The sequence below is a fragment of the Pagrus major genome, chromosome 6 (genome assembly GCF_040436345.1).
Source record: "Pagrus major chromosome 6, Pma_NU_1.0".
Lineage (NCBI taxonomy): Eukaryota > Metazoa > Chordata > Actinopteri > Spariformes > Sparidae > Pagrus > Pagrus major.
Window position 1 is genome coordinate 29,363,900 of NC_133220.1, and position 23,916 is coordinate 29,387,815.

The following is a 23,916-nucleotide window of genomic DNA, read 5'->3' on the forward strand; positions in this document are numbered from 1 at the left end:
CCGCCAAATATAAAGAAAGCAAAACATGAAATTGTGTTATCCTTTAAGGTCGATTTGTCTAGATTCAGTTTATTCAGTCATGAAAACAAAGAGTTTGTTTATTTACATATTTTGTTTAGGCATAAAATGAAGATCTTTCTCTTCTGATTAAACATTACATACTGCACCTTTAATAATATCAACACAACCCTATTTTTAGTCCCAGTATAATAACACAAATATTATTATTCAGTTATTCCAGCTATTTACTTACAGTTCATCATATTTCAGGGGACCAACATCAGATGAAGCAGTAGACATGCAGGTTTGTTGCCTAAACAATAAGAAAACTAACTACACTGGGAGCGAGGCACAGTGAAGAGGGGTGAAGTGTGCAGTGAGTCATCTTCAACTGGTTGCCAAAAGGACAGAAACAAGCCACATAAAAAACAAACAGTAAACAATCCAAAAATGCACAATCATGTGTGTCCTGGTTTGTTATGGTCATCTGCGTCACCGGGAAAGGTGAGTTAACCAATCCAGCGCGTGGGTTCACTGGGTCGGTGTGTATGTGTCAGTCTGGAGCGGTGAGGAGGAGGAGGGGGAGGAGCCAGCTGCTGCAGCCACTGAGGCAGAGCACACCGACTCATACTGGGAGCTGAAGTTAAACCCGCTACTAACACACTTCACACGTTGTAGCTGTTTGTGAGGACGGACAGGCTCTAACTTTGAACACAAGTTTATTTTATCGTGTTGTCTGAGGAGGGATCAGTCATCTGAAGTCAGAGAAGGACCAACCCTCACTGCTTCCCTGAAGAGAGGGCAGTAACTAACCTGTGCAGGTAACCTTTTCATAACACTCACAGCTGCATGTACTGTACATGATGTGTTTGAACAAAGTAGTAAAGAAGAATCCACCTGACACTGCTTAGTATTTCAGGTTTCACAGTAAACATGCAGCCACTGTAGGTATACAACTGCCACAGAGACATCATACAGTGAGACTTTAACAGGGACATTGTAACTTCATCTTGTTTCTGTACATCACTTACAGAATTCAAATCAATGACAATAAGGGGGGAGCTGGGGAATTGTCTCATTTAATGTTCCATTAATAATGTGAGAGTGATGAAATGTGAGAATTTGCATTTATAACTGGATTTATTCTCAGTACAGTGTGTAATGGACCACATTACCTGACAGTAACCATTCATAAAACTCACAGAGAAAGGTGTTCCTTTGTTTAACCTTTCATATCTGGTGCAGCTGAAGGGATATCAAATGCCATCAAACATGTGAATCAGAGCCAGAATGCACTGGCACGATTTCACAGGACTTAAGGAAGACTGGGAAGATAAGAAAACAGAAGCATGAACATGGAGATGGAGATGAAATTAAAAACAAAGGCTACGACCAAAAAAGATGAACAGAACAAAAACAGAGATGAAAGCTAACAGAGGCTAACAATGATGCTGCTTCTGTACAATTTTTACAATTGATTGTCCATTGATTGATTGAATATATTTGAAGAATAAGCCCAAACAAAGAAATAATTCTTTATCCGAATACTTTCAAAATAAAGTAAATGCTGAGCTGTTGTTTCTCCAAACTGGTGGGTTCTGGTGGTTCTGTAATGGTTTGGGATGCATTTCCTGCCACTGAATCGATACATGTGTCCTTGGGGTCCAATGTGTTTTCACCATTGATTGTATGCACAGCAGATTGCCTCTTCAGATCCCTGTGGATATCTGTGCAGTAATTCATTATTGTGAGGTGCTCTCTTTCACTCTAATTAACTACCACCAGAGTACCTGTGAGCCAGGCACTGATCCAATAAAGCTGTTGCATTCAGTCTGCATCCCTCTATCTGTAGCCTTGCAGGTTGTTGTGAGTAAATGACAGTAAGGAAACAGTGTCTTCTATATAAGATTGAATAATTTAACAGTGACTATAAATCAGAATCATATATAATCTGGTTTGATATGTTCTAATAACAGGACAGAGGAGGCTGGTATCCTCTTTACTTAAATGCACTGATGCGGTCTGTAAATAGCACTATAGTACAATGAATGGAAACTCAATTTCAACCATTTGCTTTATTAACCATGAACATGAAGAAAGTCAATCAGTGCCATTACTATGTATACCCATGTCCTCTCACCTTAACCTCGGCCTCACAAGAAGGTGCAAATGTTAAAATGTAACACAAAGTTAGTGCTCTTCTATGAATTATTGATGTAAAGACACCAGACTCTTGACTCCAAACTTTTTTCCACATGACTGCTTACAGTGAGAATAAGTGCCGGTTTCTTGAAATAATTTTGGTCAAAATAAAGTTTCTCTCCTGCGAAATAATTTCATCAGTGTTGATGAAATTCTTTGGCACGAGCAGGCGAGTCGTTTCTTTTTCACCTGGGACTTAAAAAGGCACATGTCCCTATATGACCATCAGTCCGTGCACATCTTTCCCCCTGAAAGGCACGTAGTGGCTGTGACAGGAATCCAAAGTAGAGAGGCCGGGGTTCTTGAATACAGCCTTACTGTGATGTGTCTAGTTAATGATCCACCCGACAACGTCTGTTCAGGTTGAGGACCCCGCTAGCAGTTTGAAACATGGTTCCATTTGGTTGGTTGGTTGTTCAGAGACTGATGAAGATGTGCCATGGAAAAATGCTGAGTTTTATATGATACATTTACTGCAGTATAGTTGAACTGAGGCCATAAGCTTGGTTTTTTTACTGCGTGTAACTCTCTTGCATGAAAACAAACACGACTCATAAGGGAAGTAAAATAGACAGACTTTGGGTTAACCAGAATAAACATGACCAGGCAGATATGAATGAGTTGTGCAGGAAGTCACAAAAATAGTTTTATCCACTGTCTGCTGTGCGACATCAGCACAGTTCTCTGTTTGATTGTGTAAACACTTCTCAGTGGGAGTCAGAGGAAGCTTTTATCTTTATGACTGTATGTACTTTTATCATCATCTGGCCAAACCAAGATGATGATTTTTGTCACCGCACATCTATTGAGGTTAAGTACGGAACATAACTAAGCAGACTGAAATGATGTATACTCCCAGATAGCACCATATCCATAAAACAACATATCTTCTGTGAAAACTTTGGGTTTGGACTATTTCTTTACTGGGAGCACTGATTTCCTGCAGTCTTCACTGGGAGCCCCATGGTAAATACAGGACTGAAGGAAGTCAGCGCTCTTAGCAGCTTCAGATGTGCTGGTAGGCAATGTCTACCAAATTAACCTATGACGATGTCCACAGTGAAACATTGTGATGGACGATGAAGTTGTTGTTGGCGGGGAGACGGGGGGCTTATTATGGTCCTTGATTTGAGATTCTGTGTCCCCTCAAAGTTGCCACAGTGCTGATCCCCACTGTCGCTCTGACCCACTGTTCTCACCTTTCCTGCCGACCAACATCCATCCCCGTGTGGACTTTTAAAAGGGTCTTCGTTTCCGCACCACATGTCCATAACTTAGCTTTGTTTCCCCCATTTTCCACTATTTATGCTAAGCTAAGCTAACTGTCTCCTGGTTTTGTACTTAATTTACAGTGGTCATCTAGCTCTTGTCAAGAAGGCAGATGTTTTCTTGCTTTAAAGACTCTGTCATCTGTTTCTTTCAGGTATCAGCGGCTGGTGTTAAGGATGATTTGGCCCCGACATCAGACCTGGAGGTAGCCCCACATTGTCTGTGCTGTTGCCCCCCGTGCACCCCGGAGTGGAGATGGTCCACTGGATCACACATTGGGGGACAAGTGTCTGGCTCCAGACTCTGCTGGCCGTTGCCTTGGGCAACTGTTCCTCTCTTGCCCCCAGCCCTGCCAACTTCTCTGTTGTTTATACCATGCCCTTCTTCCAGGCCAGGGGCCCCATCCAGAACATAGTCAACAACTCATTTTACCAGGAGGTGTATGTTGCCTCTCAGAATGTGATCGAAGCTGTCAACAGAAGCTTGGAGAAGGTGTGGGAGCTCCAAACAGGACCGGTGGGAAGCCCAGAGTGTCAGATATGTGAATTGTGCGACGTTGACAAGGATCCCAACTTCTTGGAGGACACTGACAATCAGGTCTTGCTGCTGGATACTCTCTTTATGTATTTATACTCTTGTGGAAGTTCTCAGTATGGTGTGTGCTATTCCCATCAACTAAACCAAGATGGAGAGCCGCCTTCTCTTTCAAAGTGTTTGTTCAGAGAGGATTCGAACTCTGCTGCCTACTGTCCTGACTGTGTAGCAAGCCCTCTAGGTACCAAAGTAACCATGGTCGAAGAGGGTCAGACTGTCTACTTCTTTGTTGCCAACACTGTCAATGACAGTGTGACCCAGCGTTATGGAAGGAAGTCAATATCAGTGCGTCGACCTCTGGCCACAGAAGATGGTTTCTACAGTGATGTGCGAGGCCTGACTGTCCTCCCGGGCTTGCGGAGTACATATCATATCGAATATGTCTACAGCTTTTTCACTCAGGAGTTTGTCTACTTTCTCTCAGTTCAGAGAGAGAGCCCAGATTCAGACTCATCGCCATTTCAGACTCGCTTGGGTCGTCTCCCACGGAATGAATGGGAGATGAAGCGGTATCGTGAGGTGATCCTGGAGTGTCGCTTTGAACCAAAACGCCGGAGGAGGAATGTAGCCAGTGAACCCTACAAGGATGTGGTGTACAACGTGGTCCAGGCAGCCCATTTTGGTAAGGCTGGCAGGGAGCTGGCAGAGGAGTTAGGGGCGGAGGAGGAGGATGACATTCTCTACGGGGTCTTTGCGGTTACTGACGACAACGGGGTCACAGAGCACGACTCAGCCCTGTGCGCTTTCCCCATGGACAATGTGAACATGGCAATCGTAGATGGGGTGGATGACTGCTGCGAGTCGGGCCCAGAGCAGCTCTCCAGAGGGCTCTGCCATTTCCAGCCCTGTGAGAGCTGTCCGCATGAGGTGAGCCTGTCAGTCCAGGTGATTAATATGATCTCAGGTCTACCTTTATTACCTAGAAAGAATCCCTGTTTGATTTTCTTCAAGATTCTGGTTGAAAGGCAAATTCAATTGTCAGAGTTGTGATTGATTCTCCTAAGAATGAATGAATGACATGTATTTCAGACATGTGAAAACAAAACAAAAAGTTAAATTAGTTCAACAAATGAGCATAATAAAAAGAAAAGCATGTTACAAAGTGTATTCCATTAACAAGCATTGACATGCCCGAAAAGGAGTGGGAAGAAGTGCACACTTATTTAATCCTAGCCCTTCTCCTGCTAAGAGGGAAAGTATTTGGAGTCTACTGGATAAAATGACCCACTCCCTTAAAATAAAAACATCTCAGGTATATTTCTGAAGTGCACACATTTTCATGGATACTTATTTGCTGACTCAGGGTGCAGGTATCTTGATAGGGCCTGTTTACCATGTTAATATGTGGGCGTGGAGCTATAAACTATGCCTCGTGTCTGTTCTCTTACCATTTGTGTAAATATTGAAAGTATAGTAAACAAAGCCAGGCCACTGAGACCTTGTTGTGGCTGAATGAACTCATTCGGAACCATAGTTTGTTTGTACATGAACAGTGGAAGATAATATCCAAACAAGTTAATTAAATTAGTATTTATAGGAATTCCTTCCAGAGAAATATCAGTTTATGGAATCATGGACACCCCTCAACAAAGCAACAGTCTCCCCACAGTACTGGCAGGAGCAGCGTCACTGTGCAGTTGTATGATGACAAAGCCAAACATGACGAATGAAATGAGAAACAGACTGACTGTAAAACGGTTTGATCATAGCACAGAATTAGCTCCAGCTGCATTATAGTCTGACTCACTGTTTTCCATGATAGATCTGTCAGCCAATTATTGTGTAAGATTAAAGGTGAAAATGAAAGTGAAGTTTTGTTTTATCGGAAATGTGAATTAAACTTGCCCTTGAGAGCTTATTCATACTGCATGCATGAAGACTGTGCTCTGGCTTTATATTGAGCATGAACACATGAGAGTGGTATCAATCTTTTCATCTAATGTTTGGCAAGAAAGTGACGAAGGCTATTTCCCTAAAAGTCAAACTTTTACTGAATTTATTTTTTCCTTTATCATTACTATGGGTCATACAAGGTGACACATTAAACAGATATAGGTATACATCTTTCAATAGACCAAGTTCAGACAGACATCGGGCCGTATTTCAAGGTAAAACAACATTTTTGATAAGAGCTTCCTATAGATAACAACTAATGCTAGCATTCAACCACTTCCTGGCTAATGTTAAAGTGTAAATTAACTCTACAATATCAACACACATCTCAACACATGCATGCTAACGTTAGCTAATGGGTTATCAAATGTTATTTTCCCTTTGAACATGGCTCGCCTCCAGATTTTCACTTTCCATCACCTTTCAAGTCGCTGACCAATCGAGAAGTGCTGAAACGATAATAAGTTGACGTAATCCCAACATTTGAGCTTCCCTGAGCGTGACAGAGGAAAATGGCTGCCATGTGAGGTCTATTATGCCCATGAAAGGGAAATTTTGTGCATTTCCGTGAAGTACCATTCAGGTTATTTGTATCCCAGCCGACAGAAGAATGCAACTACAACTTGCATCAGCTATCAGTCAGCACTTGCTGTTAGATCCAAGAAAACAGGGATACAAATTGCTTTTTGGATTGGAAAATAAATATGGAAAAAGTCGGCTTACACACTTATTATTAGGAACCAGTGGAATGAAAATTGGATGGAGGCCAGCTGGCAGTGAGGGTAGATGGCATTAAGACTTGTTTTCTGTATCAGAGTTAATATATCAGGTCAGACAGGAAGACAGGAAAAGAAAAACCTCAGAATTTATCTCCTGTCAGTCAAAAACATTTTCCTCATTCCTTCCTATTATATTAGTCTGTGTATAACTGGCACTGGTGTTGTGAGTGTATTCAGTATCCTTTTAAGGCCATAGTGTGCATTTGGATATATATTTTTAAAGGTCTTATGATAGCTTTGGTTTTTTTTGTGTCGACTCTCTTGGGAAAACTGCTTTTTACCACCAGATCCCATGCATATTATCATATTAGATTTTTTTAATGTTATTATATTCAGTGTTGGCTGCTTGGAAGTGGAGGGTTGTGGTCAGACTTCCTCATCCCTATTTAGTAAAAGTCAATTCTAGCCAGTCTGAGAGTTCAGAACTGAGTTGCTTTCTTTGCAGCCATGATTTCATAGTTTGGATGTTGACTCTTGAACTTGTAGCAGGAAAACAAATGTTGGTTCTCAGAAACAACCCCGTGAGGTGAAAGCTGGCTTTGATTTCCGCTGTTAAAAGTTGGACCTTTTATGAAGTTTGAATGTTCTCTTTTGGATGTTCTTTCGTCTATTTGTCTTTGGAGACGCACTTTCTACTTGGAGTAGTGAATGTTTCTCCTCTGGCTCCTTCTGTTTTGTTACTTTTGGCTGCTGGTCTGAATGTTGAGTAACCAGCCGTGGGGATTGTCCAACAATCTGAAATCCTGGTTCTTCCATTTCTCAGCGGATCAAAACACCTGCCAATTTCATCTCTGACTCACAAATACTATGCTTTTCTGAACGTCATTGAATTATTTACGCATTAGGAAAGTAGTAAAAAAAAAATATTCAATATGAGTTTGCAAATCTGTTGATCACAGGATGTTTATGGCTTATGTGCTCATATAAATATTTAGCACAGGATAGGATAAATACATCAGATTTTTAATAGTGCTCTCCTTCACACTTTTTCTCAATATCATTTTAGAGTTAGTCCTTGGAGATATCTCAACCTTTTGACCTTTATTAATTTCATTGGCTAGTTATGTACAAGCCTCCTAAATAATGTTGTTTTTTTAATTAAAGGTCAGTGGAATTTGTGTTTTAGAGTTCAGGAAACAAAATTATAACCAAGATTTTGTGCACATCTGGAGTATGGAGGTTCATGACTTCAGTCAACAGCAATGCTGCAGTGTATTTTTCCTTAAGCCCTTGGCCCTTGAGACAGGACGGTGGAGCCGAATAACATCTTCCAATATTTTTTTGCATTCATTTGATTGAATTCCCAGTTTCCTGTTTTCACTTTTATATGCCAAGAAAGCAATTACAAAGTGTAATTTCTTTGTTTTCATATCTTGGCATCAGAGATATTAGTCAGTGTTTACAGGAAGACTCTCCTTTAATCAAACAGTGATCCAACCGGCTCAGTGTCTATAGCTACAAGGCAATTCCTCTGTCAGTAATGCTGCACATAATCATTTGTCACGGCCTCTTCAATTATGTAATGATCGTATTATCATGACCGTTTCACCTTGTGCCTCTGGTGTTCCAGGGACTGTGTTTCTCTTTATTACCTTGATAACCTGAGCAGCTCATACCACGTCCTTACAAGCAAACAGCTGGTAATACATCTGTGCATTTTAAAAGATGGAAGATTTTATTTAAGACATTTATACATGGATGATGGTTCATCAGTTTTAGAAGTGCATTTTTACATGAATATGAGCAGCAGATGGCGTTTGCTTAGTTGTCATGAATGTGGATATACTGACTGCAAGCTTAGTAACTGTTATGACGCTATCCATAGCACTCAGGACACGTCTGTCTTTACTTGTAAGTTCAGGATGTGAGTTCATTCTTGACCTTAAGGATGGCAGTTTAACAGAACAGTTTTAATTCAGGGTCTAATTATGGGCTCTTTCCTACAGATCCATTTCCATGATAACTGAGGAAATTGAATCCACTGATAAAGACAGTGTGTTACCATTGAAAGTGGTACGTTTGAACAAGAAGGGAGGACCCAAACGCAGGACACTCAGGAGCTAGGCAGGGTAAAGAACAAAGAGCGAGCACACTTAAAATAAAGCTGTAAACCGTAGTCCAATAAATACAAAATACAAAGTCCAAGCACAAAAAGCTGGCAACAGAAACAGAAGGAGCAACACATGGAAGAGAAAAACACAGCCTTAAATAGACTAATAAACAAATCCAACACAGATGAGCAGGAAAAACAGGCAGGAAAGCAAAACACGATACATGAGGAGAGAACTTACAAAATAAAACAAGACATCACTAAACCAAAAACTCAAACAATGACGAGTGTTAGACTCGTGTGATCCAAACATTTTCAACAAGTCCAGAGCATCTACAAGTCAAATGAAACAATATTTAAAAAGATAGATAATGTTGAGTGTATTTTCTGCCTCACCTTCTCCCTCATCGTCTCATCCTCCTGTCCTCTGCTGCCTGTGGCCTTGGTACTAGAGCATGGAGAACAACGCCACATGCAGAGACCATCCTACCATGGTGTCAAAGCCCTACTACAGAGTGGACCTCTTCAACAGGCAGATGACGGATGTCCTCCTCACGTCCTTGCTGGTCACAACCATAGAGAACAAGACTGTTGCACATATCGGCACCTCTACTGGACGCCTGCTGCAGGTACACAACATGATGTATCAAATACCTGTGTGACTTGACTTGACTGTTGTATGATCCACTACTAATAATCATATGTTGTGTGTGTGTTGGCAGCTTGTATTGACACGATCCAGCCCTATTATCTTTGCCAATTACTCTTTGGTAGAGAACCAGAGGGTCTCATCCATTGCTGCTGTTTACTCATCAGAGTATCTTCTCTTTGTGGTTGGAGACAAGGTACAGTAGCAATCCCATGTCTTTAAATGTGTGAAACAGTTTTTCTGGGCAGATTTTATGTACACGTACACTGGTTTAGTGGATATTACCGTCATCTAATGGCAGGAGGCTCTTAGGGTCGGCTTTCCTCCCAGAGTACTGTGGCAGCCAGGTCAGATTACATTACAATTACAAATGAGGTGGGAGTGTGATTGATTGGCCTATGAAGCTCTGGAGACCTCCCCTGAGTGTTATCCTGCCTTCAGCCCAGTGCATGCTGGGATGTGATGACTCTAAGAACTAATAAGTGGCAAAAGGAAATCGATAAACTTGATATGGCTCTGTAGTTTGGGGCAGGGTGGATATTGGAGTCTGACACTGGATCAGTAATCACATCGGTCTTCTGGTGTTTGAGATGTTGAGACAATCAGCAACTTAAGCATTTTTTCACGTGTCTGGTTATGCTAGGTAACAGTTAATGCCATTTCCTCCCAGAAAATGACACATCTTTTCTTAAAAATCATGCAAATAAACTGTAATAATGAAATATCATGCGGCATCTTTCTCCTAAAATGGTTAGCTCTCTGTTGCAGATGATCCAGGTGCCCCAGAGAGGGCCGGGCTGCCAACACTTCCTGACCTGCGCCAGTTGTCTGACAGCCCCAAAGTTCATGGGCTGTGGCTGGTGCTCTGGAGTGTGCACCTGGGAGAGCGAGTGTGAGAGTCGATGGAGGAACGAGTCCTGCCCACCAGGGATCACTGGGGTGAGGTTTGTTCTGTAAGCCCAGATGCATCTCTTTGTGCAACTAACAATGACATTTCATTTCAAGGTGGTACTATACAGTATATTCTGCTTTATTGACGCAGTTCTTTCCACGGACTGCTCCTCCTGATGGTCAAACAGAGCTAACGGTGTGTGGATGGGAGTTCCAGTCCCCCATAAGGCCTGCCATCAGCTCCAGAACCCACCAGGTCCGACTGGGACAGACCGCCTGCACTGTGATTCCAGCCAAGAGCAACAACACACAGTGAGTAACCACACAGATCTTAATCTGGCTCTGAGTACAATCTGTTAGTACTATTGCCATTTTGGTTTTATTTTCAAGGGGCAAGGAACTCCCAGGAGTGGATTTCAAATAAAAAGCTTGTATATTCTTTCTCAGAAGCCGTCTGATTACATGAAAACAAACAAACATATCTCTGCTGCAATGTGATCTGGTCTATTGAGGCTACAGTTTGTGAAGAAATTGATATCTCAAACTCTATTACAATGTCTGACTGTATAGACAAGGGGTTTACAACATTTTTCAGTCCATGGAACCTAAGCTGATAGTAAGACGGACAGAATATTGTATAAAATTCTGTTGCATATAATAAACTGGGCCTATGATAACATGTAGAGCGGCCTATTATAGTGCCATGTATGAACAAGTTAGCAGCATTGTCAGTTTGTCAGAGTCAGCAAGTATTTTCAGTCATAAACTTTTGAAAAAAAAAGAAAAACCTTTACAATATTATCAAATGTAATTTGCGGCAGTTTGTGACACAATGTAGCCAGTTTACATTCACCAAATACAGCTACATAGCTAATATGTAGGCTGTAGTTCAAAAAGACAAGAGTCTACAGTCATGCTAACGGTTTTGCGAGGCTATCGTTAGCTTGTTAACATTCTCACAATGACAATGCTGAAACTGACAGATGCTGATGCTTACCAGGTTATTTTTCACTATGCGTACCATCTTAGTTTAGCGTGTTAGCATGCTATCATTAGCTAATTAACACTTGACACAATACAGCTGAGGCTAATGAGAATGTCATTACAGTTTTGGGGAGTTTTGGGTCAGTTAGCTTAGTTTATTGATACATTTAAGGTTTGAGAAGATATTTTTCGATAAGGGATTCAACAACAAACTAATTCTATAAAGACAATGTCGTTTTTGATTTATGCTAACTTGAAAGCTGTATCTTAACAGCAGAGCTAACTGTTGAAACTACTAGAGTTAAACAATTTGAGTTGTGATTCAGTTGTCATTGGCGTTGCTGCAGTAACTAATGTTTTATTGTGCTGCTCTTCAGCCTGGTGTGTAAGATTCGCTCTGGGGCAGCTGAACTGTCCAAACCTGTCAACATTACAGTGGAGGTACATGAGGGCAAGGTGGAGGGACGCTACTCCATTGACGGGAAGGCAGAAATGCCAGGATTCACGTTCGTGGTAACCTTTGCTATTATCAAGCTGTACATATTTTATACACTATTTGATTTCTGGAAACATGTTTAGCTAACCTAATACTATGACAAACTGTCACTCCAGATCCCCAACATCACTGAAATCCAGCCAAACTACGGGCCTCGTGTTGGGGGCACACTCATCACAGTGACTGGATCCTATTTAGATGCTGGGAAGACCAGGAGGGTCACTCTCAATGACGTGCCCTGTCCCATAAAGAGGTGTGCAAATGTTGTGTTGTTGCTTTTTTACACTGTTTCCCTGACAGCGTTGTGTAGATGCCCTACTTTGTAGCGGTTAAGATGATGAGATGCTGCTCAGAGCATTTTTATTGCCATGACGTATCAAGCAAACACGTTCCAACTTGTGTGTAGATAAGTGAGGTTTGGGAAACCACAGGCTAACACACAGAAAGGTTTTGGCATCCAGAGAGTGACTCGGAGCTAAACTTTTTTGCCCTGTTAATGCTACTGAACATTAAAAGATTTTTAAAACCGAAAGCTTTTTGATTTATGACAGTTTATCTGTCTATCTAGCATGTAATTAACATACTTCTGTCTTTTTACAGAGTCACAAAGCCTAAAGGCAATGTGTCCTCCATCATCTGTCTGTCTCAACACATCTCCGAGGTGAGGGACGTCCCTCTGAGTGTGTTCATCGACAAGTCTCCTGTCCTCACCACGAAGGTGTTTTACTACAAAGAAAACCCAAAGATCACAGCTGTTCTGCCTGGCTGTAGCTTTGACAGGTATGCCAGTGAGACCTCAAAACAAACAGCTGCTAAATCATCCTATTGGATCAAGACAAAGAAGACAGTCATAACAGGAAATAGTCTTACTTTCCCTAACAGTCTGGAAAGGTAACCATCCCTCACTTTTCGTCTGAATTGCAGGGGGTCAAAAGTTGTGATTGAGGGGGAGAACCTGGATTCTGTTTACCGCACCATCATCCGCTTCAAACCCAATGAGAGCCACTTGAAACCTGTGACAAGGGTACAGTGTTCATCATAATGCACAGGAGATACATTCAAATGCATTATTTTTAAAATTACTCGACTTCCCTCGGAGGTCATATACATTTTACTGTCTAGTGCTCAGCATTAAAGTCTGATCACACTGCTTTGTTTCAGGAGTGCATAGGCAAGTCCTTGCCCAACAGGATGGAGTGTATTACTCCCGTGTTTCCCAGAGATGAGACCGAGGAAGGAGAGCTTTCTTTCGACATGGACGGAGCGTTGGGACTTTGGGACAAAGGGTTCTCCTACCATCCTTACGGCGAGCCCATACCTTTTGAAACAGAGGGACACGTGCTGAATTTGTACCCTGGGTTTGACGAAGTGTCTTTACATGTAAGAGATAGCTCTGAGGGTATCTGCTTTTGAATTAATGACAATTTCTTAATTTTCCAAATCCTGACACATCAATGTAACTGTGCACAGCATCAGAAGCTGAACCTGGTGAGCTCCTGTATGACCATCATTATGACGGTGGCGGGTGTTAACTGCGATGCTAAAGTCCTGGATAACGAGATCACCTGCAGGATCCCCAAAAACATGACCATCCCCAGTGAGGGACTGCCGGTGAAGGTTAGTCAGGCTGGAGGTTTGGATGATCATTAACTGACTGACTTACCTGGATCCAGCATGCAACACAGGGCCACAGGTCATGTATGTGCCATCACCAAACACTCTTGTGCATTGTGCAAGAACACTGTCCAGCTGTCGTTGGATGGGATAGGCGAATAATGCAAAAAGCAAAAGCTGAATATACAGTATGTCCGCTAAAGTTAATCAAAACAAGTAGATTACACACTCTTCATTTTCTTTACACAAAACAAGGACATTTGTTTAAAATGTTTTCCTACCCCAACCCACCTGATTCAAATGATCAGCTCGTCATCAAGCTCTGCTGCACCCTGATAATGACCTATTCATTTCAATCCGGCGTGTTGGGGCAGGGAAACATCTAAAACATGAAGGGAACACTAAGCTAAATACGTCAGTGTATAAAATCACAGACAAACCAAACGTTGACTTTAGACAGTTAGGGTGCGTTCCAAATCACATGCTTTTTCTTTTTGCTTTTAGTACACACTGCAGTTGTGTGTACTTACAAAGTACACGTCAGAGTACATGTGTCATCGGCCAGTGAGCTCTCAAATGTTTGTGGATCCAAACAGCCAGAAAAGCATGCTGGTTTGCATACTGGTATTTTTGGCACACTGCTTTTCATAGTTAGTTTTAGGACATATTAAATCTTTTTCTGGCTTACTAAATGCAGGGTTGCTTCTAGGATTTTGGGGTTTTCGTTGTAGAGGTGGGTGTGACGACTTGTGTTCATTTGGTAGCAATCTACACACACACTGCTAGATGTCACTAAATCCTCCACTCTGGAGCTTTAAGTGTTTGTCAGGAACTAGTTACCTTTCGAATGAATCATGAGCAAACCATCAACAATGCTGACGGAGAAAAGCAATCATGATTTTCATGATGTGTGTTTGAAGAAGTCATCTAACAAAGAATCATTTAACTTAAATTTAAATCGAACAGTTGAGGCACTGAAGTTCAGTTATTAATGTATTTTTTCTCTTTGGGACCGCTACAAGAAAATAATGCAATAATAATGGTATTCACTATGTGTCTGTTGGACTCTGTTCCTTAGATCTCCATCAACAGGCAGGTCCACAACGTTGGCACGGTGGTGAGGGTCAGCAACCACTACATGGTGGGCATTGTTCTGGGGATCCTGGCTGCTCTGGTGGCGGGAGCTGTGCTGGCCTTCGTCGTCATGAAACACTTGCGGAAGAAGAAGAAAGGTGGGCTCCTCTGTTAGGTGGACCTTGGTCAGACCTGTTTATACAACTGCTACTGCTACCGGGAATTTGGGATGAAGTCTTTCAACTGGAACATCCCTGTTGTTGCGTAGGATGTACAGGTGTCCTTCTCCACGGGTTGATGATTAAAATATGTTGTGAAATGTTTTTCAGCCTCCATGGTAGAGACCCGTTTGACCCACAGCGCTAACCGCTCTGGCACAAATAATGTGGAGCTGTCGCCTGTTGGGGACTACAGGAGAGGTGAAACAAATATCATACTCGCTCTAATACTTCATAGCTAATTTGCTTCTCATTAATAAACCCCTCTCTCTGGACTTTTACCAGTAGTATCCCTGAATCCTCCGACCCCGCTGGTGGGGCCGGTGGTGTTCCCCAGCATGGCCTACGCTGCAGGCAGCATAGATCCTACACTCACCCCCCTCATGCCTCCAGAGAAGATCTCCATCTCCAGTTTCAGGCCAGAGCTGCTGGAGGAGGTGAAGGACGTTCTTATTCCCGCTGAGATGCTTCTTGTGCAGCACCACAGGATCATAGGGAAGGGTAAGGAACGCCTCTCTCTGATACAAAAAACTTGTTATGCAGCCTGTATCATATTTTTAAGGAACAGCAGTAGTCATGTCTCATTCTTTATATGTTTTTCCTGCAGGTCATTTTGGCACCGTCTATCACGGCTACTTCACAGACCACAACAACAGAGAAATCCACTGCGCTGTCAAGTCTTTGAATAGTGAGTAATATCTGCCTCTATAAAGTCTCCACTTCCTCTTCTGTGGAACAAAAAGCCACATGATTTAGGATGTGTTCAATTCCTCAAAATTGTGATTTCAGTGTCTTTCTTCCTTTTTGCGTGCCATCAGGAATAACAGATGTGGAGGAGGTGGAGCAGTTTCTGAAGGAGGGGATCATCATGAAGGGTTTCCACCACAGTAACGTGCTGTCTCTTCTGGGCATCCTCCTGCCGCAGGAAGGGCTCCCTCTAGTGGTGCTGCCGTACATGAAACACGGGGACCTGCGGCACTTCATTCGCTGCGAGAAGAGGGTGTGACAGCGACATTAAAACAGTGAAAATTAACCATCTGATTGATGCACAACTGTCTGTTTAGTACCTAGCAAACTATGTAACAGTGTTTTTTTTTGCTATGTGTCTTTTGGATTTGTTCAGAACCCCACCGTGAAGGATTTGATTGGCTTCGGGCTGCAGGTTGCCAAGGGGATGGAGTATTTGGCTCAGAAGAAGTTTGTGCACAGAGATCTCGCAGCACGCAACTGCATGTGAGTCACCGAGATGTGCAGAGCCATCAGCAAATTTGTTTCATGCTACAAATTGAGGATGTTACATCACAGTACTCAGTTACGATGATTTGCAACAAAAACATCACCTTCCCTTTTCTGTCTGTAGGCTGGATGAGTCGTATACAGTGAAGGTGGCAGACTTTGGCATGGCCAGAGATGTTTTTGATAAGGAGTATTACAGTGTTCAGGACCACAGGAAGGCTAAGCTGCCTGTCAAGTGGATGGCCATCGAGAGCCTGCAGACACAGAAATTCACCTCCAAGTCGGATGTGGTGAGCAAATGAAGATCTGCTGTAGTGTGATGACGGTCGCTGAAGTAGTTGTCAAGATTTTGGTTCTGAGGGTGTGCAAGTGTTGTAGGTATTATAGTGAAAAATAGCATTATCTGACAAAACTTTGTTTGGGGTGTCGCAGTATAAGCTGCTTTTTCACATCAATTCTTACCATTTTAATTTATGGAAATAATCAATACACTGTTACCTGCTGTCCTCTGCATCACTGCTTCTTAATCTATTTCCTTAAGGGACCTCTATTTTATCATTGAGTAGACTTGACTCATATCCCCTGAACAAGTGACTCACTTTATGGAACAATTAACTGTACAATTAACTCAAATAGTTAACATTATAACTGCAGGAAGTTTATGGAAATGAGCAATTTGGATGAATTCTGAGATGATTATTTCCTGTGATTATTGCTTCAGTGAGATATTTTTGGAACTTTTTTCTACAACTCTCTGTCTGTATTATGTATTTAATAATATTTAACAATCACACATGCTGAATAGATTCGTTTTTGACAAGATCAGTGTTTTCTTTTCACTGATGTTTGGCAGCTGTTCTATTAGCTCTTTGTTTTAAAGGAACTTGGGGCAGGATCAAGAAATAAGACTCAATAATGACATGACGGCCGTTGCGGCCGTTAGGGTAACTGCAGCCATCAGCCAAGCCGGCGCGGGAGCGCGCATGAACTCTTCACAGCAGTGCAGCTGATGCCTTATCCCCCCCACACACACGAAGCAGCCGGGAAGCCGGCTCGCTGTGTGTAGCGACACACAAGCGCAGCGATTTACCGTTACGGTTGATGCAGTCTGAGAGGCACAGGCGAAAGCAAAGACGGCATATTGGGGGACAGAAATATCGTCTCTGATACGGGATTGCTGTGTGTTAGCGGCTAATGTTACTACACAGACACAAACAAACCGTTAGCCTGTGGCTACATCCAGCTGCTAATATCACCTCCTCGATAACAGGTTTGGCTTTCGGTCCCATATATAAAGGGACATATTTCTAACTATTCGCTTTTAGACTAGGACCGTGAAAAATGCGCAGTCTGTAACTATTCAGTGTTACACAACGGTGGACTAAGTTACATGTTTGCAGCTAACGCTACTTTGCACGTTAGGTCACTCCGAGTCCTTGGTGATCTCATATGATTTTCAAATCAAGCTCTAAACATGACCTGTAATGTTTTCTTACCTGGTTACTAGGAAATGAGCCATGTCAGCACCTGTTCTCAGTCCCAATTCAAGTTGAAGCTGCCATCATGAGTCGAACGCGTATCTGATGTGTATTCGGGTGCCAGCCCGGCTTTGCTTGTAATTTCGTTTCGACTCACAACATGCCGCTGATAAAACCTTCGTTTTCTTCTTAGTATGACTTTTTAGTGGACTTTGTGTGGTGGTGGGTCGTTTGCTGGCCGTAGCAGAATCCATTACTACCCAAACACTAGTGTGGGTCCACCGCGCTTGTCTTCTTCCCGTATCCAAGGACGCGCATTCAGCGTCACCTTACGTCACGTCCGCAGGACTGCGCGGGAAATTCGGACACCGAATTGCAGTACATTATGCAGCACACAGCCTGTTCAAGGCAATGGAGAGATACGTGGGTGGGCTCATTCTTTTTGGTTTTGAATACTTCATTACCCATTAGCATTAAAAAACTTAAAATGCGTGTTTATTTTTTCACAAATCCTGCCCCAAGTTCCTTTAACTGGATACTTTTCAAATGCTGGAGGAGGCAGTTTATAAGAAAGTGAGGGCTCTGTGAATAAAGCCCAGCTTTTAAAGATTGTATCTTAAATAAAAACTTTAAACTTTAAAAATAACAATTTATGTAGCTTTTGTCACAGACATGAATGAAAGGCAGAGATGTATGCCTACTGCATATTTTCAGTCAGTCAGTTAGTTTTCTTATACCTTTTTTGGGAACCAGTGCTCAACCTCAGTGACTGACCCAACAGATTTACCTTGCACTAAATCACTAAATGATTAACAAGATAGAAAAGCAGAGAAAAAAAACATTCTTTTTTAAATTTTTTTTAAATAAAACATGATTCAGTTTTTGGTTGAAATGGTCCCAAACAGTAGACATACTGTATGTAAAGATGGAGACGTGGCTTTAGCTTAAGGGGTCACACTGGTCTACATAGCATTTTACATTGCATGACACTTGGTTGGAATATTATTGTTGGACAGGTTTACTCCAGTCCACCATCCTAACTGCAGAGCTTCTACTCTACATTGGCCTTCATTCTTAGGAGCCATATTTTTGTTTCCAAGGCTGCACAGTTTCTCATAGTGATACTAAGTATGGTTGGGGAGACAAAAATCGACAAAAATGTAGCACCTTTAAAGTTGTAAATAGTTGTTTAACTTTTTTTATGTGTAAAACACAATGCTGATTTGTAGTCGACTGGTCCTTGCTTTATCTCGTGCCTCTCCTGATGCAGTGGTCCTTTGGTGTGCTGATGTGGGAGATGCTGACCAGAGGAGCGAGCCCCTACCCAGAGGTGGACCCTTATGATGTAACACATTATCTACTGAAGGGCAGGAGGCTTCCCCAGCCTCAGTACTGTCCTGACCCTTTGTAAGTAGCAGGAGAGTAATAGCATTATGTTGTTTGTAACTGTTGCTTAATTTCTGTATATCCATTGTAAAACATCACAGAACCAAAGGCTGCTCTACTACGAATACTAAAACAGCAGTGATACCAACACAGATTTATAGTTACAGGATGGTGACAGAAGGTCTTAGGACAAAGTCCAAGTAGTCAGAACAAAAGATGTTTGAATGGTCACTCAGTAGTGTAAAACCTGTAACTTGTCCACTATTTGCTATTCCAACATGGTTAAGCAATGCACTTTGGGAGTTAATGTGTATGTCCACACACACAAATGCACGCAAAACCAAACACACACACACACACACACACACACACACACACACACACACACACACACACACGCTGGTCTTCACAAGGAATTAGCCGACAAGTTTTTTGCTGTTTTAATGTTAAATCCTTTGGACTGGAAGCTTTCGCCCACTTACAGATTGATGGAGAATAAATCAACCATTCAAATCTGGTGTACACTGAGGCCTTGTCATATATCCAACTTGGGAAAAGTGTCACCCAGCGACCCGTGTAGGACACACTGGACATTGGTCCATGGTTGGTTAGACGTTTTGGGATTTGATCCTATTTGCCTCTGATGAAAGTTAGATGAGATACAACTCTCATGTGTGTCCATCCAATATGAAACTAGAGCCAACAGATGGAATGGCTACTTTTTTGACTGACTACGTCTGGGCCGGGAACAACTTCCTCGTTGCTTGGCAACTGGTCCTAGCCAAGAAATAATTTGGCACATAACACCCTCATAAAACGGCAAATTGTCAGTTTTACACTTCTGTTTTTGTTTGGATGGAACAAACAAAATGTGTTAATTTGTGAGCTTTAGAGGCGTCAGTAGGTAGATTTTGCAACCTTTAGCCAGAGCCAGGCTACCTGTGTCCCTCATCTGTTTTCATTCTGCTTCCAGCCTGTATGCTAAGCTAAGCTAACTGCTGGCTCCAGCTACATATATACAGTACAGACACATCAGTGGTATCAACCCCCTCATCTAAGTCTCAGCAAATAAAAGCAAATAAGCATTGCTGGCAGATTGTTGGAATATATCTGGCTGAACATCAGCCAGCTGTAGGACTTTTGGCTGATAACACTCAGTTACTGACCACAGAAAAACACTTTTATCACAGCTCACCATTACTTAAAACTAAGTGTTTTTAGGCCTCCAAGTGAACTGATGTGAATACCTTTCTGGCCATTATTCCAACCAAAGTCGGCCCTAAACAAGGTTCAATTTTGCCTGCGTGCAGCAGCTCTCTATCAGTCCTCTGTGGCCTCTGTTTAATGAAAACAGCACGTTCCTCACTGGAAATTGTCCACTGGAGTCATACATATCAGTACATGTATACAGTGAGAATCCCTTCAAAGTCATCACTACATACAGTGTATTGCATGAGTCTGTACACACATGGATTTGAACTGCAACCTGTCTGTTTGGCGGCAGCATGTAATCAGGAGGTGGTAATTCTGGCTGGTGCAACATAAATAACAGGTGGGTCAGACTTCAGGCACAGTGTCTACATGCCCACACAGTCCTCAGAAGATGTTTAATCAGGCATAATAAGCAAAAACACTTATGTGGGTGGACTGTGGCTGCATCGGGTCTGAAAGATCCAGTAACCTTCAGACAGAAAACATAACACCCTGAACTTCTGCTCATCACTTCTGAAAGGAAACATAAATATTTTGTTAAGTGAGTAAGTATAGATTATTTTGATGCTAGAGTTGACCAACCTCTCCCTGCTTAGACACACACTTTGTCCATGTGTTTCCAGGTATAGCATTATGCTTCAGTGCTGGGACCCTGATCCGGAGTTGAGGCCCAGTTTTGCCACATTGGTGTCGGCTGTCTCCACCATCCTGTCCAGCCTGGAGGGAGAACACTACATCAGTCTGAATGTCACTTACGTCAACCTGGACCAGCCGCGGCCATACCCGGCCCTCACAGAATCCGCTGACGAGTACGACTCCACAGATGTTGAAGACTCTGGCTCGGTCTCCTCCTGATCCGCTCTTCATCCTCTCTCAACAAACTCTATCGGTGCTAACAGCGAGAGCACAACGAACCACTGCCAGGTCAACAGTGTCTCTTACCACAAACAGATATACTGCCTAATGTTCGTGTGCACAAATGTAGCAGTAAGATGCTTTCAGCTGACAAGGCATCTCTTTGGGCAGCCATATTGGAGGCTCATCCATAGCTGAGTTAGCTTTCAAACTTGGTCATCTGAAAAGTATTGAATAGACGTTTAGTTTCTGCGTTATTTGTCACCGCTGGCAGATGTCACTGATGATACGTACATCAAATCAGTTTTGCAGTTTTTAAGTCTTTTTGTAAACAAGCTAATTAGACTTAGGCCTGCAGGTTAGCCAGCTAGCTAACGAGCGAGTTTGTTCAAAGTAACTGAAGTGAGGGGTTTCAAACACCAAAGTATTGTGCAACAAAGCTAGGTAACCAAATCTGATTCACTGCTGTTCACACTGTTCCCACACTGCCGTAGGAGTCTCTTATTGGATATGTGTGGGTTTTTTGCCCAGTAGGTGTTAATGTAGACATAAATGTAAAGTCAGTTCCTCCATGTCTAACAGTGTTGGCTGCAGTATTGAGGGAAAGGAGTCATAAAAAGCAGAGATACGATTCACACAAGTAAAATCCATGTAATTCAGCGGCACGCTAGCTTTCTTATACTACCTACAACATAGAGTACTGTAACAGCAGCGGAGCCCATGTGTAAATACGTTTAGGTTTGGCATTCCTACATTTGCTTTTAATTCTTTTGCAGTGTATTGATTGTTGTCTGTGTATTTTGGATCATACTTCTGTAAGGCACAATGTTGACCACAATCTGACATCACCCTGTTGCTTGTACTTCTGACACAATGTCTTTGAGATAGTGTAATAAATTAAAATATTTATTTGTTTATAGATTTGTTCTCATGCCGTTGACTTTGAGTAAATATGAGAATTTATGCAAACTCTGCCATTTGAAGTTGATTGATGTATTTTCCCTCATGGCTGCTACATAAGCTGCCTCCAGATGTATGGACACAGGATGTCTGTGACTGCTGAGGGCCGTCCAAACCCAAAGTTCAGTCAGACTTTCTGCAGACTTCCAGAGTCTATGCTGGGGTGCAGACTTCACCGGACTTCACTGATTTAATTAGCCACAATTAATTGCAATATGGACACCACATTGTAGAAGTTATTATGAATGTCCTGAACATTTACTTTATTAACTCTTCTCCTGAATAATGTAGGCCAGAAATAATATTCAACCACATCATGATGCAGAAATATGAATACAAATATTTTATTACTGTCGTCTTTAGGCCTGTCTATCAGTGGCTAATATTAGTCTTACAGATTTGACGTGATGACAGTGAACACATCACAGCACGTCCACCCTCTGGGCGTCTGAAAGTCCAGAGGGTGGACATTTGGATTTAGCCATAAATTGACTGAACTCACAGTCTATTGCTGCAGTTCTCCACTAGAGGTCAGCATTCTGTTAGAAATCCTCTTCATCGCCTCTGATCTGCTCCTGAAGATGTTTCCAGCAACATGGATGCATGCTCTGTACGTGCATCATTTTTCTAGTAGCATAGCAACATGAATGACCCAATCTTTCCCCCTATATCTGAAAACCAACCAATGAGCCCCCTGGATGCCACATGAGATATTGAGATACAACGGACCCACCAGGCATGTCTTCCTCTTTTCCTCCTCTTACATTTGTTCTGCCCTCAGAAATGTTGGCAGGAGGAGCAAACGACTGCATTTTCAATTAAATGAGTTGAGGAAACAGCCAACATGGACAAACAATCTGTCAATCTTGCAAAGAAGGCAAACAAACGTCTCACTCGTACAGTAGCAACTCCCCGTGCTGCGAACAGTCGTCACACACAACGAGCAGAGCACACTTCCCCCCACAACACAACCCGAGTCAGATAAAACCAGAGGGAAATAAACATCATAAAGTTTTCTCTTTTTTCACGCTGCCAAGAACAAAAGTCAATCCTCGCATGGTGGGGCCTTTGATATAGACAGAGAGGGAGTGAGCCCAGCTTACGTTGTCAAAGTGTGTGTGTGTGTGTGTGTGTGTGTGTGTGTGTGAGAGAGAGAGAGAGGCCACATTTTGCAGGGCAGAACCCACAGGATCCACAGTGGAGAAGATTCAAGACAGCCATGACCCCCGCTCTCTCTCTCCCTCTCTCTCTCTCTGTGTCTCTCACTCCCAGTTGTATTATGAGCTATAAAAAGTGCCGAACCTGTGAAGAGTGCTGCTGTCAGCTGTGTGACCATCTCAAGCTTTATTGCATTTCTCCTGAGCCGGGGTTCACCATCAGGTCTCGTACTGTAGGCCCTTCAGTGTGTATCTCAGATTAACATCCATTTTCTGCCTCTCTTCTTCTGTTGCGATGGTTTCAAACAGTCCATGCTGGTTGATCGTGATGCAGAGAGTGTGTGCGATTTATGTCTTTATACCGTATGTGTTACATGGCAGCCTCATCACAGGGAACATGAATAACCAGTGCTTGAGTGCTGTGTCAAGTTTGGAGGGAGGGAAAGCAATCTGTGAGATTGGCCATCTGAGCAAGACTTTCTGAAAGCGGTAGGCTAATTATTTCCGTTGCTATGTGATGATGGCAGACCCTCACAAGTGCCAGAGCCAAACTGGGAGCTCTTGGATTCTCTTCCTGTAGGATCTAGTGTTAAAGAAGTCCTGTGAAAAACCATATAGAGACAGCGAAGCCAAGACTCTCATCATATGTTACACTGCGCAGCAGCAAAACAGCCAAGATGACTTCAGAGAAAAAGGACTTTTGTCCATCCTCAGCAGAAAAGTACCACTGTGACATTACAAGTAAGTCTATTTTAGGATACTGGGGTGACGTTTCAGTTGAAGATCACACTGCGGTCCTTCACACTGATCTGTAAACACACCACAAAATGAACCAGAACAAGTTACACGCTGTTAAATTTTGCAACCTTGCACTTTCAGCCCCGAGCAGCTGTGGTGAATATGGAAACGTATGAGCGCT

General features: G+C 42.5%; 1 protein-coding gene across 1 annotated transcript; it reads left to right on the forward strand.

Annotated features, from left to right (window-relative positions):
* The first annotated feature begins 766 nt into the window (after positions 1-766).
* mst1rb (macrophage stimulating 1 receptor b) lies at positions 767-20,931 on the forward strand. The gene is made up of 21 exons (XM_073468821.1): positions 767-821; positions 3,626-4,932; positions 9,240-9,416; positions 9,510-9,632; positions 10,205-10,375; positions 10,479-10,639; positions 11,689-11,824; positions 11,924-12,060; positions 12,408-12,587; positions 12,732-12,831; positions 12,969-13,187; positions 13,278-13,424; positions 14,500-14,653; positions 14,825-14,914; positions 14,999-15,214; positions 15,321-15,401; positions 15,532-15,713; positions 15,837-15,946; positions 16,074-16,239; positions 18,698-18,834; positions 20,649-20,931. Exons 2-21 carry the CDS (start codon positions 3,727-3,729, stop codon positions 20,878-20,880), a joined length of 4,125 nt encoding a protein of 1,374 aa, XP_073324922.1. The 5' UTR covers positions 767-821; positions 3,626-3,726; the 3' UTR covers positions 20,881-20,931.
* The last annotated feature ends 2,985 nt before the right edge of the window (positions 20,932-23,916 follow it).

Excerpts from the sequence above, each read along its gene's own strand:
- mst1rb (XM_073468821.1), top strand. The coding sequence starts at position 3,727 with ATGGTCCACTGGATCACACATTGGGGGACAAGTGTCTGGCTCCAGACT. Across the intron at positions 9,633-10,204 it reads TCTTTGTGGTTGGAGACAAG|ATGATCCAGGTGCCCCAGAG; the intron begins GTACAGTAGCAA and ends TCTCTGTTGCAG. Across the intron at positions 15,402-15,531 it reads CGCTGTCAAGTCTTTGAATA|GAATAACAGATGTGGAGGAG; the intron begins GTGAGTAATATC and ends GCGTGCCATCAG.